This window comes from Polypterus senegalus, chromosome 4 (assembly GCF_016835505.1).
Source record: "Polypterus senegalus isolate Bchr_013 chromosome 4, ASM1683550v1, whole genome shotgun sequence".
Lineage (NCBI taxonomy): Eukaryota > Metazoa > Chordata > Cladistia > Polypteriformes > Polypteridae > Polypterus > Polypterus senegalus.
The window spans coordinates 10,616,175-10,631,395 of NC_053157.1; the positions used below are offsets into that span (position 1 = coordinate 10,616,175).

The following is a 15,221-nucleotide window of genomic DNA, read 5'->3' on the forward strand; positions in this document are numbered from 1 at the left end:
GCAGTCTGTCACTGAAGCTGCTCCTCTGTCTGGAGATGATCCTGTTCAGTGGATTCTCCATGATTGACAGGAGTCTGCTCAGCGCCCGTTGCTCTGCCACAGATGTCAAACTGTCCAGCTCCGTGCCTATAATAGAGCCTGCCTCACCAGTTTGTCCAGGCATGAGGCGTCCCTCTTCTTTATGCTGCCTCCCCAGCACACCACCGCGTAGAAGAGGGTGCTCACCACAACCGTCTGGTAGAACATCTGCAGCATCTTATTGCAGATGTTGAAGGACGCCAGCCTTCTAAGGAAGTATAGTCGGGTCTGTCCTCTCTTACACAGAGCCTCAGTATTTTAACGTTCTGGGAGTGGCTGTTAGAGGGCTAGGAATCGTATAAAGAGTCAACACTCCACATGTCTAAGGCATTCAGCTAGGGCTGCAACTAATGATTATTTTGGTAGTCCACTAATCGTTGGGTTTTTTTTTCCAATTAGTCACGATTATTTCATGCCTGACTATTTTGATGCCTGTGACCTGTGGTTGCAAATCCTGTTCTGGGCTCCAGTGCACGTCTTATCTCATCTGCTCACGTCTGTCCACCTGTGAATGTCACCCTGGTGTCTCTGCATTAACACGATTTAAATTAATAATAATCAAATTAAAATAACAACCAGTGAAGCATATGAATTTGAAAATAATCAAATGTTTTTATATTAGTGTGACCATCACAATAAAAAAGAAATACATTAAACAATACAAACTAAAGTGCACATAGTGCATTTAACTTAACCAAAAATGGCTACTTGTGTGTCTTAAAGTCCAAAAGTTTAAATAAAGCTTCAATTCAAATGAAATAAAACAATAATGTACAGTTTATAAAAGATTCAGTTCATATATTCCTGATTGCAGTGCAGGAACGTGAGCATGTCGCCGTGCTCTGGCGCGAGGCTGGCTCTCTTCTTTGAGACAATGTTCCCAGCTGCTGAGAAGAGACGCTCAGAGGGAGTCGAGGTAGCAGGAATACACAAGAATGATTTTGCCAACAAGGCAAGAGTGGGATACTTTGCCTCATTCGCCTTCCACCAAGACAGAGGATTTTCTGTCTTCGAGATGGGCTGCGGGCGGCACGGTGGTGCAGTGGGTAGCACTGCTGCCTCGCAGTTAGGAGGCCTGGGTTGGCTTCCCGGGTCCTCCCTGCGTGGAGTTTGCATGTCCTCCCCGTGTCTGCGTGGGTTTCCTCCCACAATCCAAAGACATGCAGGTTAGGCGCATTGGCGATTCTAAATGGTCCCGTGTGTGTGCTTGGTGTGTGGGTGTGTGTGGCACCCTGTCTGGGGTTTGTTTCCTGCCTTGCGCCCTGCGTTGGCTGTGATTGGCTCCAGCAGACCCCGTGACCCTGTAGTTAGGATATAGCGGATTGGATAATGGATGGATGGAGACAGACTGCTTTCCAAAGAACATCAACACCTGGCATGGGATAACAGATACAAACTAGCCAGTTGGCTACATCTCAAATGTTTAATATGCACTGTTCTTATTTCAATAAATAAATCTAACTTCATTATTGATCAGTTGTTCGTGAGCATCTTCTTTAGTGTTCTCATTGTCGCTGTCTGTCGAGTCACATCCAAGCAGTGAATCAAGAGCTATTTAGCTTGAACAAGTAACGGAGTTCAAATATCCCGGCTTAGTCATACAGGAGAAAAAAACTGAATCGGCCAAACCACTGCTGCCTTTGGGTCACGAAATTGGGGCCTTTAGTGTAAAAACAATACAACAATCAAGACTAAGATGCGACTTTTCCGGTGACCCGTCATGCCAGTCCTCCTCTATGGCTCTGAGGCTTGAACTCTTCCACTTGGGGCAGGATCTCGCTCCCAACCCTGAGGGGGCACTCCACCCTTTTCTGGCTGAGGACCATGCTCTCGGATTTGGAGGTGCTGATTCCTATCCCAGCCGCTTCACACTCAGCTGCGAACCGATTCAGAGAGAGCTGAAGACAAAAACCCACGGCTAAGGAATCACCGTGGATCTGAAGGGCAATCACGAAAATAAGTTAAAAAGTTAAGAAATAAATGATTACAAATGCAAACAGCAGGGAAAGGGAAAACAATATGACATGTCTGGATGGCCCACATGTCACTCTTAGGTTTAATGATCAGGGAGACCACCCTTCCAACCTGTCTGTGCAAATAAAATGGAGGCTTGTGAGAGAAGAGCCCAGTGATCACTTTGAAAGAGCGATGGAGCTCAGGAGCTAAGACTGGAGGAACGGTGCTCCAGTCAGCCATGTCAAGAGTCCTGATCTGCGTGGAAGAAGCCATTACTCAAAAAGGACCTGGAGAAGTTTTCCCAGAAAGTGTGAGAGTTACCTGATGTAGGGCAGTTTGGAGTCTGATGAGACCAAGAAGGAGCTCAAAGAGATATCCATGATCCAAATGTGACTGACACCAGACCTGCAGTGAAGTATGTAGTGGTCGTGTTATGAGCAATGACAGGGCGACTTGTTAAGAGAAGGTAAATAAAAAATGGAAACACACGCAGAAATACTGCAAGAACACCTGTTGATGTTTGCTAAAAAAAAAAAACTGAATCTTGGGTGAAAGTTCATTTTTGAGCAGGACGCTGAGCCAAAACACCAAGACAAAGCAACCTTGGTGTTGCTCAACAGCCAAAGGCTGAATATCCTCAAGTGGCCCAGTCAAGCCCTGATGTCCACCTCACTGGGAATCTGCGATCCTACTGGAAAACTGCAGTGCAGTGTTAGTCGTCAGACTAACCCTCACACACTGGAGCAAATCTTCCTGGAAGAGTGGGCCATGTTCACTGCAAACAAAGTTGAGACCGACTTGAAGATAGACATGTGGAACAAGTAGTGTGGTAGGTGATAGGACTTGAGGGTCCTGCATAACTCAACTCGCCGCTATTTTAGAGAAAATGACATGGATGGGCTGTAGGGCTTCATCAAATCGGTTTGAATGCTCAAGTGTTGTGTGGTGACTCTTTTAGGTGAATACTGACATCTAGTGAGAACTTAGTGGAAGTGCATTCAATACACATTAGGGAAGCAATTCTTCACACAGAGGGGTGGTGAGAATCTGCAGCAAACCTCTTCCTGATCTATTTAATGTTCAGACTCTAAAAGCTTTAAACAAAAAAAACAGTACTGGGGTAGCTTATGAGATTCAGTGGTCTTCCGTTTGATTTTTATTGGGTTTCATTTGAGTAACTGCATGAACTGTGTGGTTATATTAGCAATTTAGTTGAATATTTTTAATGGGCAACAAATCTGAAGAGTTTCAGATGTTAACCAGACAAAGCATTACATCGTCAAACTCAGTTAGTCCAATTCAGGGTGTCGGGGACAGGAGCGTAAACGGACATCGTTACAGTGGGTTTAGAGAGTAGTGAGACCCCTTCACTATCTGCACACTTTATTGTCTTGTAGATTTCATTTTAAATGGATACATTTGCCATTTTTGCCCATCAACCCACATTCAGTAACACGTGATGATAAAGTGAAGACATGTTTGTAAATTTATAAAAATTGGGAGTGCGGGCCCCTCGACTTTCTTGTGTACTGAGATTGTGGGAAAGGTCATCAGAGCCACTTCGAGTTGCACAATATTACTCAAATATCATATCTTTTTATTTCTTGTCATAACTAATTGATAGTATCGATACACAATCGTTTATCTCTATTTATAATCAAACTTTATATTAAAACTAGTTGTGTGAGCCCGTGCTGTAAAAAGCCTGAGATCCTAGAAAGTATTGAAATCGTCAAAAAAAAAATTGGGATATAGAGATGTCAGGCAATTGTAAGGAACTACTCTGGGCATCGCTCTGCCAGGAGGATTCATTTTGCCGATGTGCTCGCCTCGCTTGTGTTATTAGCAACCAAATGACTTTGTCTTTCTTCTGAGGTTTCGTTTTGCCGATGTGCTCGCCTCACTTCTGTATTATCGGCTAAGTGACTTTGTCTTTCTTGTGAGGATCCATTTTGCCGATGTGCTGGATTTATCATAAAATGAGATGTATTACCAGAACCACGACGGACACGTAGCAGCTTATTGTTTGTTTCCATTACATCTTTATATTGGCATGTTCAATGTTTACACGTTATTGTTAAACTGATCATGTATAGATTAAAATAAAATCAATAATAGCTGTTGAAAGAATATGTATTATATTGAATTCAGTCTTTAATATGATGTACACGTTAATATTTCCATGATACAAAAAATTCAGATGGTTGTTTAAATAAAACACTATTTCCGGTTGAGTAATTTTTCTCAAGTTTGCTTTTTATCATTATACATATCTATAAAAAATCTGAATCGACCATCTGTAATTAAAACGATAGTTTACTTGAAAATTTGTGAAAGTACATGTATTCAGTTAAAGTACCACTTTCGGTTGCCGTAAATGGCCCAAGAATTGATAAGATTTTTTTATTTTTGATATAAAGTAGGTGTACAGAATCAAAGCGTTTTCAATTTATCGTGTTTACACCCAGACAGAATTTCAAAAATGCTATTTTCGGACTCAGGGAGGTGTAAAACGTCAAGATTCATCAAAATCTCAAGGTCTAATTTTTTCACGAATCCTATACTTTCTCCATAATATGTATATGTAAGAAAGTAAAAAATCAAAATCTGAAATCTCTCATTCCTAGAAGTATTCAGTCTCTTTGCTGGTTCACTACAGATTGAGCTCAGGTCCATCCTGTTTGCTTTAATTATCTTGGAGATGGTTGTAGAATTTGATTGGAGTCCACTTGTGGCCAACTGAAATGGCTGGACATCGTATAGGACGGCACACGTGTACCTGTGTGCAGAAGGTCCTGAAATTTTCACCACCTCAGGACATAAACCAAGCTTTGAAGACCAAGGGGCTCTCTGTGGACCTCCGTAATCAAATGATGGTGAGCCACCGATCACAAAAAGGGGATACAAACCAATTCTAAAGCTTTCAGTGTTCTCAGGAACGCAGCGGCCTCAGTAATTGGGACCACCAGGATTTTTTCTACAGGTAGCGGTGCCACATACTAGGGTTTTATTTGTGTGTATGTAGGTCCTGTTGAGTGATTGTTAAATTGTGAAGAACACCACTGGTTGCGCCGATTACTGTTTATAAATTGGGGTTGGTGTCTTTAACAGGTTTGCACCGATGCAGAGGGGCTTGTGGGATTTGTAATTTGTGGTTTGTATGCACTGTACCGATAAAACCGGAAGAGAAGGATATGGCTGGACTTTTTTTTTTTGTCAATCAACATCATCCAGAAGCAGCTCCTAAACCTTTCATTTACTGGATATTGGTAGTGGAGAAGGATGATGCTCGGCCACCGGATTTAACAATGGCGGTGGGTTCCTTTTCCTTCCAATCCAGTCCATCGATGCTCTTGGAGAAGAGGTGCCCCTGAAGACTGTTCTTCTGGACTCCAGTGGCAGGACAGTACTTCACTATGCAGGTTCTAGGAAGCAGTTTATTGAATAGGAGCATTTATGCACTTCTTCCCATCATTTAACCATAGTTTCCATCCCCAGAATCACTTCCATCACTTACAGTAAAGACTTCTTTCAGGACTGTAAATATCATTGTGTGGGGGTTTGTTTAGAACTTTTTGGGCAAGAAGGGCTTGTCAGGGAGGTGACCGAGAACTCAATGTTCTCTCTAAATACTCTTGTAGTGTTACCTCTCTGGCAGATCATACAACTCCATTCCCTTGTTCTCATCAGATCCAAAGAGCATTTGGTGCCATGAATGCATTGGCTTCGAGAAGATGGTTACAGAGAGATGATACAAATATCAGGTTCCTCCATCACTTTGCTTTGATTCAGTTGTAACTTCTTTTGTGTTTTCAGATTTCTCAGCATCATGGATCCTCATCCAATGTGAATGGCACCTCTGACCAGGTCAACTGCTTGAGTCCAGAAGGTAGGTATCTTTCTAAAAAATATTATCCCTAAATGAGTTGAGACAGTCAAGCTCAAGAAAGGAGGAAGTGGAGAGGAAGTTGGAAGAATGGTGAAGGGTTTTGGAAGATAGAGGGTGGAAGATAATAGGAAGAAGAAGACAGAGTATGTGAGGTTTAATGATGATCAGGATTCAGAAGTTAGCCTGCAGGGAGACAAAAGAGCGGAGAAGTTTAAATTTCTAGGATCAGTGGTAGGCCAAGATGGATGCACAATATAACCCACAGAGTGCAGTGTAAAAGGAACAATTGGAAGAAGGTATCAGGAGTATTGTGTGATCAAAGAATTAAGATCAACATTAAAGGTAAGACCAGCAATGATGGATGGAGCTGAGACATGGTGGGCAGTGGAAGACGCACAGGAGAAGAAGTTAGATGTGGCAAAAATGAGAAGATTGAGATGGATATGCGGAGTTACAAAAAGAGGGCAGAATAAGAAATAAGAAAGAGAAGGTACAGGAAAGTAGGGTGAAGTGGTATGGACATTTAATGAGTAGAGACAATGAATGTGTGAGCAAAAGAGTGATCGTAATGGAAGTCCAGGAGAAGAGGAAGTGAGGTAGTCCAAAGTGGAGGGTAATGAAAGTATAAGAAGATCTGAAGGAAAAAGGCTTGATGAGTGAGGAGGTTCAGGACCAAGCTGTATGGAGAAGGTTGATCAAATACATCAACCCAACATAGAAATGGGAAAAAATGAAGAGGAAGGAGAAGTCAAGCCATGTTTAAGTGATAGAGGATAGGATCATGTGCTGATACACTGTGTTGCTGCAGCCACCACAAGATAAATCACCTCAATGTCCAGATTAGGACCCGAGTGCAACCATGCAACGTATGACACCTCAGCCCCACACTAGTGCAGATGTAATGGAACAGGAATGGAGGGTCTACTTGCAGGGCAGGATGCAGGTTAACGTCATACCCAGGACGGAGCCATTGCGGGATAAGGGCCTTGCTCAGGAGCCCAACAGAGTAGAGTCACTTCCGGCGTTTACGGGATTTGAACCGACAACCTTCCAATTACCAGTGCAGATCCCTACCTCAGAGCCACCACTCCGCCCCTGTCCTCAGAAAGAATTGAATTCCTCTCGATGAACGTGCTTAAGGTTCTTGACGTGAAAGCAGCAAGTAGATGAATTAAAGGAAGTAAAGCAAGTTAGGAACCTAATTAAGGACTTTGTTAAATGGTGCAACTCAAACCACTTACACCTGAACACCCGCAAAACCAAGGAGCTGGTGGTGGATTTTAGGAGGACCAGGCCCCTAGAAGAAAGGACAGAGCCGACTATACTTCCTTAGAAGACTGGCATCCTTCAACATCTGCAATAAGATGCTGCAGATGTTCTACCAGACGGTTGTGGTGAGCGCCCTCTTCTACGCGGTGTAGGGCATAAAGAAGAGGGACGCCTCACGCCTGGACAAACTGGTGAGGAAGGCAGGCTCTATTGTAGGCACGGAGCTGGACAGTTTGACATCCGTGGCAGAGCGATGGGCGCTGAGCAGACTCCAGTCAATCATGGAGAATCCACTGCATCCACTGAACAGGATCATCTCCAGACAGAGGAGCAGCTTCAGCGACAGACTGCTGTCACCATCCTGCTAACTGACAGACTGAGGAGACCCCACACTATGCAGCTCTTCAATTCCACCCGGGGGGGTAAACGTTAACATTATACAAAGTTATTGTCTGTTATACCTGCATTTTTATTACTCTTTAATTTAATATTGTTTTATCAGTATGCTGCTGCTGGAGTATGTGAATTTCCCCTTGGGATTAATAAAGTATCTATCTATCTATCTATCTATTATATAGTGCCTTTCACTCTATCTATCTAAAATGTTGGTGGTGCAAAGTGCAGGAATGCACCCTGTGGAATGACGTCAGTGGTCAGGCACATTGAGCTTTGACAATCCTGTCGTCTCCACCTCTCGACTCGTCTCTCGTTTCTAAACAGAATTCTTTTTTTTTTTATGTTTATAGCAGTTAATGGGAACAAATGCTTAGCAGCTTCTGTTATCCTGGAGAAGTACAAAGTCGGGAAGGTCATTGGAGACGGCAACTTTGCTGTTGTGAAGGAGTGCGTGGAGAGGTAAGCGGGGTCCGAGGCCTCTGGTGTGATTGTGTAACCCCCTGGCCTGTACACGACTCTCACACATGGACACCAAGGGGCTCTCATGAGCAAACCGAACAAACCAAATGTCGAGGCTTACAGAAAAAAAATGAATCGACAATGCTGCAGAAACACACAGCAACTAAGACACAGTGCATTCATTCATTTTTTTTTTTGTTTTTCAGATCTACCGGGAAGGAGTTTGCATTGAAAATAATTGACAAAGCGAAATGCAGCGGTAAGGTGAGTACTGCATGTGCTATGGCAGGAGCAAATGAAATGAGACTAAGCGACGCCTGAAGCGATTCCGTCGTCAATTTTAAACTTAATCTAAAGGGTTGAGATCAATGCTGTGGAAGGGTAGGAGATGGTGTTCTGGTGGTCTTCTCCTATTTTGCTTTGGTCGCACCTTATGGTCCTGCAGTTTTCACACATAGTGGTCCTCTTTTGCCTGAATAGAGTTAGGTCTGCTGGGTAGTTGGTGGTCAGTCGACTCCCATCTTTAGAAAGACCCAATTATGGCTTTACATCTTCAATTTGTAAATTTCGTAAATGTAAATGTCATGCTTTGCTTTTCTTGCGGTGGGCTGGCGCCCTGCCTGGGGTTTGTTTCCTGCCTTGTGCCCTGTGCTGGCTGGGATTGGCTCCAGCAGACCCCCATGACCCTGTAGTTAGGATATGGCGGGTTGGATAATGGATGGATGAGATCGGGGGGCACAAAAAGAAGCCTTAAAATGTCCGAGTAAACCCACCGGCCTGCTCAGTCCTCTTCTGTAAGGTTTCTTAATACAGAACAATCCCTCTTAACTGGCCTCGTATTAACCGGTCTGTTAAAATAAAATAAAAATTTTCTTCTTTATATTATATGTATGCACTTCCTTCTTTCCTGGAAGGTGAGAGGTATTTTAAAACCAGCAAACAACAAAACAGTGTTCAAATTAAATAAAGTGCAGTGTATCAAAAGTCTTCTTTAAATAAATAGTCCATTAAAACGAGTGAATGAGTGGAGGTTAAAATCCATTAGTAAAAAGACAAGTCCTTAAAAAACAACGCAAACGAGGTTAAAACAATGGCTGGAAGCGGTCTCTTAAAATCCAAAGCATGGTTCCTTCTTCTTTCTACCTGCCGGCTCCCCTGCTTCTCCCATCGGGCTTTGCAACAGGGGAGTCGCCCTACCCGCATGTGCAGCTGCCTTCCACACTGGTCTGGTAGGTACCCCCTCTGATCCCTGGCTACGTCGGGCTCCATCCGGACCGAAACTTGGGTTCTTTCCCCAGCGGCCAGGGCGCTCACGCTGGTGCTAAACCAGCCCAAAGCCTCCACGACTGCTGCTGCCTTTCGATGGCCAGTCGTCTTCAATACCGGTCACTCCGGCTCCGTGATCGCTTTCTTCGGCATCACGAATTCCCTGGGAACCGATCGGCCACACATACCACGCCCCCTCGCTAAGCCGCACGTACGCCGATTATTTATTTAAAAAGTGGCCTTTTTGACTTGAGCTGCGGACCCGCTACACCACACTGTCCAGTCGTCGTACGAGGAAAAAAAATCCATGTGCGAAATCGTGGATGAAGCCTTGTGGATATGGTTTCTTCAGGGACGTCGAAGAGGTACAGTACATACCTTAGAAATATGTTTCTACATGAAATTCGGTACGCGTCGGATTAACTGGGCAAAACGGCAACCGGCCATGGGTCCAGTCCCGAGGTGGCCGGTTAAGAGGGATTGTACTGTATTTGACTTTGAGTTTACTTTCATTCAGGAACATCTGATAGAGAATGAAGTGGCGGTGCTGCGAAGAGTCAAACATCCCAACATCATCATGCTGATTGAAGAGGTGGACACGGCGACTGAGCTGTACCTGGTCATGGAGTTGGTGAAGGTGAGGTGTGGCTGATGTAACACAGATTCCCACCGGTAGCCCACGTGTACCCTCTACTCATCCAGCATCTAATGTCCTTGATGCCTTATAGGCCCACTGGGTCCTCATTGCTGGGTCATTAAGGACTCCAAGCAGCTGGATCAGGCCAAGGAGACGTTCACGTAACGCCTGGCAGTAGCAGATAGACCATTTAAATACTTAAAATTGCTAGTGTTTTTGAACTTTTGGTTGATTAAAAAGATAATGTTTAAAAAATATATATTTTATGTTGGAAAAATAGATAACGGAACAATTACGGAAATAAAGTCTAAGCAACGTGAGAGACTTCAAATGATCGACAAGGAAATGTGCGTCGGTCTTTCGAAAATTGATCCTCGCATCCATCTCATATGTGCTGAAAAACAATGTCAACGTTCACATTAATTCAATTTAAGATTTATCCTTTGATTCCTTTATTAATCAAATGTCTTTCAAACTGGCAAAATTAACTGTTTTTATTGGCGATTGTCCATAGATTGTGTCGTCACGACTTTATTTATGGGCAGCCCCTCAGGTGCGCCGCAACTCGAAAAAGGTTGCCTTTCACGGAGATAGACGGTCATTTCCAGAGGGTGGGACTGGACCGTGTGTCTACCTGGGGGCTTGCTAACCAGGATCTCGAGATGTTTCATAGTGTGGTGGGTGCGGTAACGTGCTGTACCAGTGCATGCCCCCCCAACCTTATAGACTCGGCTGTATATTCCCAATTTGAAAGACTGAAACCTCTCGCCGGCCGTGTCCCATCATTATATTTCACAGGTCACCTTGATTTGTCTTCATATGCAGAAGGTGTGACGTGAGTATCCCCTCGGTGTGTCTCTTACTGGTTGTACAGAGGATTCAGAAAGTCTTCTGACCCCTTCACTTTTACCCATTTTGTTATGTTGGAGCCTTCTGTTAAGATCATTCACGTTCAGGTGACCATAAACAGCAATTTGATGACGTAGACGGAAATTTTACTCTGCAAAGTATCGTCATCCCTTGGCAGGGAAAAATCCCGGACCATCGAGAAGTGTGCGTACTGACGACATGAAGAATCATCTTTGCGCCGAACTGGAATCGTCCCCGCATAAATCAAAGTCATCCAGACGATCTGGATCTGCATAATTAGACCTGGACCACCCTGTACATGGCAAAAAGGCAAAATGATTACAATCTAGTAGACCAACAGGGAAGATGTCAGGCCCGTATTTGTGGTTCACAATGAAGCAGCTGTCAATGGGAATTGTGGAAGTCACCAAACTTTGTGTTCTGGTAGCATCGATCGTGTGGGTCAGGCACTGACACTCTACCCTCTGATACACAAACTAAAGATAAATATAAAAAGAAACCCACTTCTACTGTCCCCGACTGTGACGTTGGGCTGTGGATTGTTGACTGTCTCAAAACATCTCACACAAAGGACGTGCATCAGTACAGCCATGGACACTCGACAGACCTTTCCTGCTGTATTCCGATGTTTGTGTTGTTGAACAGAATTGTGTTTTTGACTCTCAGGTAGAAATTACATCAAGGAGGTTAAATCAGTTGGACAAAATAATAAAGTCTGTTCAAAATTGTGCTGATGTCACCTCCTTAAAATTAACCCGGTACTAAAGATGCTAAGTCTTTGGATTGATGACATGTGCCCCTAACTCAGGTGATAATTCAACAAAAAGTATTACGTCCGTTTAATCATCTGATATCACTCGAAACTGAAGAAATTACAGACAAATTTGCTGCGTCTCGTGGTTGGTTCGAGAAAAATTTTAAAAAGTGCTGAAATTCACTGTGTTACATTCACTAGTGAAGCCGCTGGTGCCAATGAAATTACCTGCAAAATTACTCGAAATGAATCCATACAGGCAGTTATTACATGAAAGAGAGAAATTCTTCAAAAATGAATGTTGTTTGTTTAGATAGATAGAAAAGATAGATAGGAAAGACACTATATAATAGACTTGCAAAATACCCGCGCTTCGCAGCGGAGAAGTAGTGTGTTAAAGAAGTTATGAAAAAGAAGAGGAAACATTTTAAAAATAACGTAACACGATTGTCAATGTAATTGTTTTGTGACTGTTATGAGTGTTGCTGTCATCAAGGATTTGATTATCATTATTTCTTTCAATCAGGTTCGTATTTGGAGGACGTGTTGTGTTCAAGTGTTTGTCAGCCGTTGTAAAGATAACAGGTTTCATTCATCGAAGTGTTCACTACCCAAATCGCTACTCGTGAATCTAAGATGTTTAACAGGCATTCCCGGTATTAAGTTGTGGATTTGCCTGTAAATATTTAGCGGCAGCGTGTCTATGAACTTAATTTAAACTTAAGCTTTACACCTTACTTTCCTATTGATATGTCTACAGAGGGTTGTTTCTGTCCTACTGCATCAATAAACAGCTCGTCTTCCTTTTTATCCGAGACATCAAACACTGCATGCACGGGTTTACCTTAACTAGTCCTGCAAACTTTAGCGAAGTGGTTCAATTTACCACATTTTTTACACCGTCTTCCTTTAGCTGGACTTTTTCCACCGTGTGCTTTGTTTCCGCAGTAGCTGCACTTATGAATATGTTTGTCTGCGTCACTCGCTTCATATTCTTTTGCTGCCTTCTCAATTGTGTAATGCGTTTTTTGTTCAGCGCTCTTTGGAGCTCTTGCTTGTTCTCTGCGTACTGCGTTCACAGTCAGTTCACGTGAGCCGCTCGGAGTACATACATCGAAGGTTCTCAGCTATGCTTGTGCTCTCTCGTGCGATCTTACGATGTCCACGGCTTTATTTAATGTTAGCTCAGACGCAGCACTTAAAAGTTTCTCTCGCACTTTTGCTGAGTTTGTGCCAACCACTATTCTATCCCTGACCATCTCATCTTCGTTTGCATAAGCACAGTCCTTCACCAGCAATTTTATCTCCGTTACAAAGTGATTAAAAGTCTCATTTATACCCTGCGTCTTCTCATTAAGCTTGTATCTCGCGAAAATCGTATTCTTCTTAGGCATGACAAACGCCAGCGGCAGCCTGTCTATTGGATTGCTGCTGACGGACGGCCTTATATGGGCAGGCACTCAATTATGTGGGAGGCGTGACGATGAGGGACGCAACTCCGCCTCACACGGCAACCGAGCTGCAGGTTATGGCCGTATATATGTACGTAAGTAGGATTCAGTTATGACTGTTATGCGTAGAATTTCGAAATGAAACCTGCCCAACTTTTGTAAGTAAGCTGTAAGGAATGAGCCTGCCAAATTTCAGCCTTCTACCTACACGGGAAGTTGGAGAATTAGTGATGAGTGAGTCAGTGAGGGCTTTGCCTTTTATTAGTATAGATAGATAGATAGATACTTTACTAATCCCAAGGGGAAATTCCCATACTCCAGCAGCAGCATACTGATAAAGAACAATATTAAATTAAAGAGTGATAAAATTGCTGGTGCTCTGGTGCAGGTGGTTTGAGTCGCACCATTTAACAAAGTCCTTGATTAGGTTCCTATACTCCTCCTCCTGCCCACTCCTGATGCAGCCCACGATCGCAGTGTCGTCAGTGAACTTTTGCTCGTGGCAGGACTCTGAGTTGTATTGGAAGTATGTTGGCTGAACAGGACCAGAGAAAGTCCAGTCCCCTGCGGCGCTCCTGTGCTGCTGACCACAATGTCAGACCTGCTGTTCCCGAGACGCACATACTGATGTCTGTCTGTAAGATAGTCCACGATCCATGGCACCAGGTGTGAATCTACTCCCATCTCTGTCAGCTTGTCCCTAAGGAGCAGAGGCTGGATGGTGTTGAAGGCACTAGAGAAGTCCAGAAACATAATTCTTACAGCACCACTGCCTCTGTCCATGTGGGAGAGGGATCAGTGTAGCATATAGATGATGGCATCCTCCGCTCCCACCTTCTCCTGGTATGCGAACAGCAGAGGGTCGAGGGCATGGCGGATCTGTGGCCTCAGGTGGTGAAGCAGCAGCCGCTCCATGTTCTTCATCACATGTGACGTCAGAGCGACAGATCTGAAGTCGTTCAGCTCACTAGGGCGTGATACCTTTGGGACTGGGGTGATACAAGATGTTTTCCAAAGCCTCGGGACTCTCCCCTGTTCCAGGCTCAGGTTGAAGATGCGCTGTAGAGGTCTCCCCAGTTCCAGCGCACAGGCCTTCAGCAGTCGTGGCGATACTCCATCTGGACCCGCTGCTTTGCTGGCACAAAGTCTCCTCAGCTCTCTGCTCACCTGGGCTGCTGTAATTGTGGTTTCATTTTGTTGTTGTATACATGTTGTATTGTCATAGCGTAAGAATACATCCCTGTTTTGTCCTTTTAGCTTTAAAAACGGAGTTTCTCAGAATGAAATCATTTCTCGGAACGTATCAACTTCTACTGTGCAGTGGATTTGGAAAGTCTTCAGGCTCCTCCACTTTTCTCACATCTCGTTATCTTGTAGCCTTGTGGTAAAATCATTGCAAATCATTTATTCCCTCATCAAACCACACGAAACACCTCAGAATGCATCGGATTATAAGATGAATAACAACCAAGTAAAGAAATGTATTAGAAAGCAGCGATTCTTTGCTGTGTTCACACTTGCTGCACACAACACATTTGGTAGTTGGTGACACCTTAGACACACATTGGTGACGCACAAAGTAATGCGTCATATGTGCGGCACATGTGCTTCTTTGTGCTGCCTATTCCTGTTGCACACCACGCATTTGGTAGTTGGTGACAGCTTGCAGTCAGAGGGTGGCAGAATGTTGTTGGCGGTCATGGAAATTTGGACACCTTGTGATGAACGACTTTGGGGGCAGCTATCCACATCAGTGCCCGAGCCTACCGGTTCTACATCCTCCACTTGATTGTCTTTATCGCGATCACATCCATCATCATCATCAAAATATTCATCTTGTAACAAATTGAGTTCTTTCAAAACTTCAACAGCTTTATGCCTTTTTCGTGATGACATAACTACTGTCTGTCTGTTTGTAATATTATTTTCCACAAGCCATTGCCACCAAAAAATTAAAAATTGTATGGCTATCTTCTAGATGGCAGCACTGTAGTAGGTACCTGAGACATGGCAGCATCTCTAGTGGCAGCACACTGAGGTCTGTGTTCTGTCACACCTTGACCAGCTCAGTAACATACGAGTTAACTCGTACCTCACTCTCGAAGTGTTAAAGGTAGGCCATACCCATTCATCATGTCCTTAATTTATATTGCTTGAACTGTTTGTGAGTTGACATAAGAAACTGAAAAAGGAACC

The 15,221-nt window shown here is 43.8% G+C and overlaps 1 protein-coding gene across 5 annotated transcripts in view; it reads left to right on the forward strand.

The window, feature by feature from the left end:
- The window catches only part of dclk2a (doublecortin-like kinase 2a), a 179,412-nt gene that overhangs the window by 137,365 nt on the left and 26,826 nt on the right, over window positions 1-15,221 (forward strand). For 4 of the 5 annotated variants that reach the window (XM_039750235.1, XM_039750236.1, XM_039750232.1 and 1 more), the window contains exons 7-10: window positions 5,851-5,923; window positions 7,939-8,047; window positions 8,254-8,311; window positions 9,831-9,950. In XM_039750235.1, the coding sequence (XP_039606169.1) occupies window positions 5,851-5,923; window positions 7,939-8,047; window positions 8,254-8,311; window positions 9,831-9,950 (360 nt within the window). The remainder of the gene's footprint in view (window positions 1-5,850; window positions 5,924-7,938; window positions 8,048-8,253; window positions 8,312-9,830; window positions 9,951-15,221) is intronic. The other variant, XM_039750233.1, reaches the window with a different exon arrangement.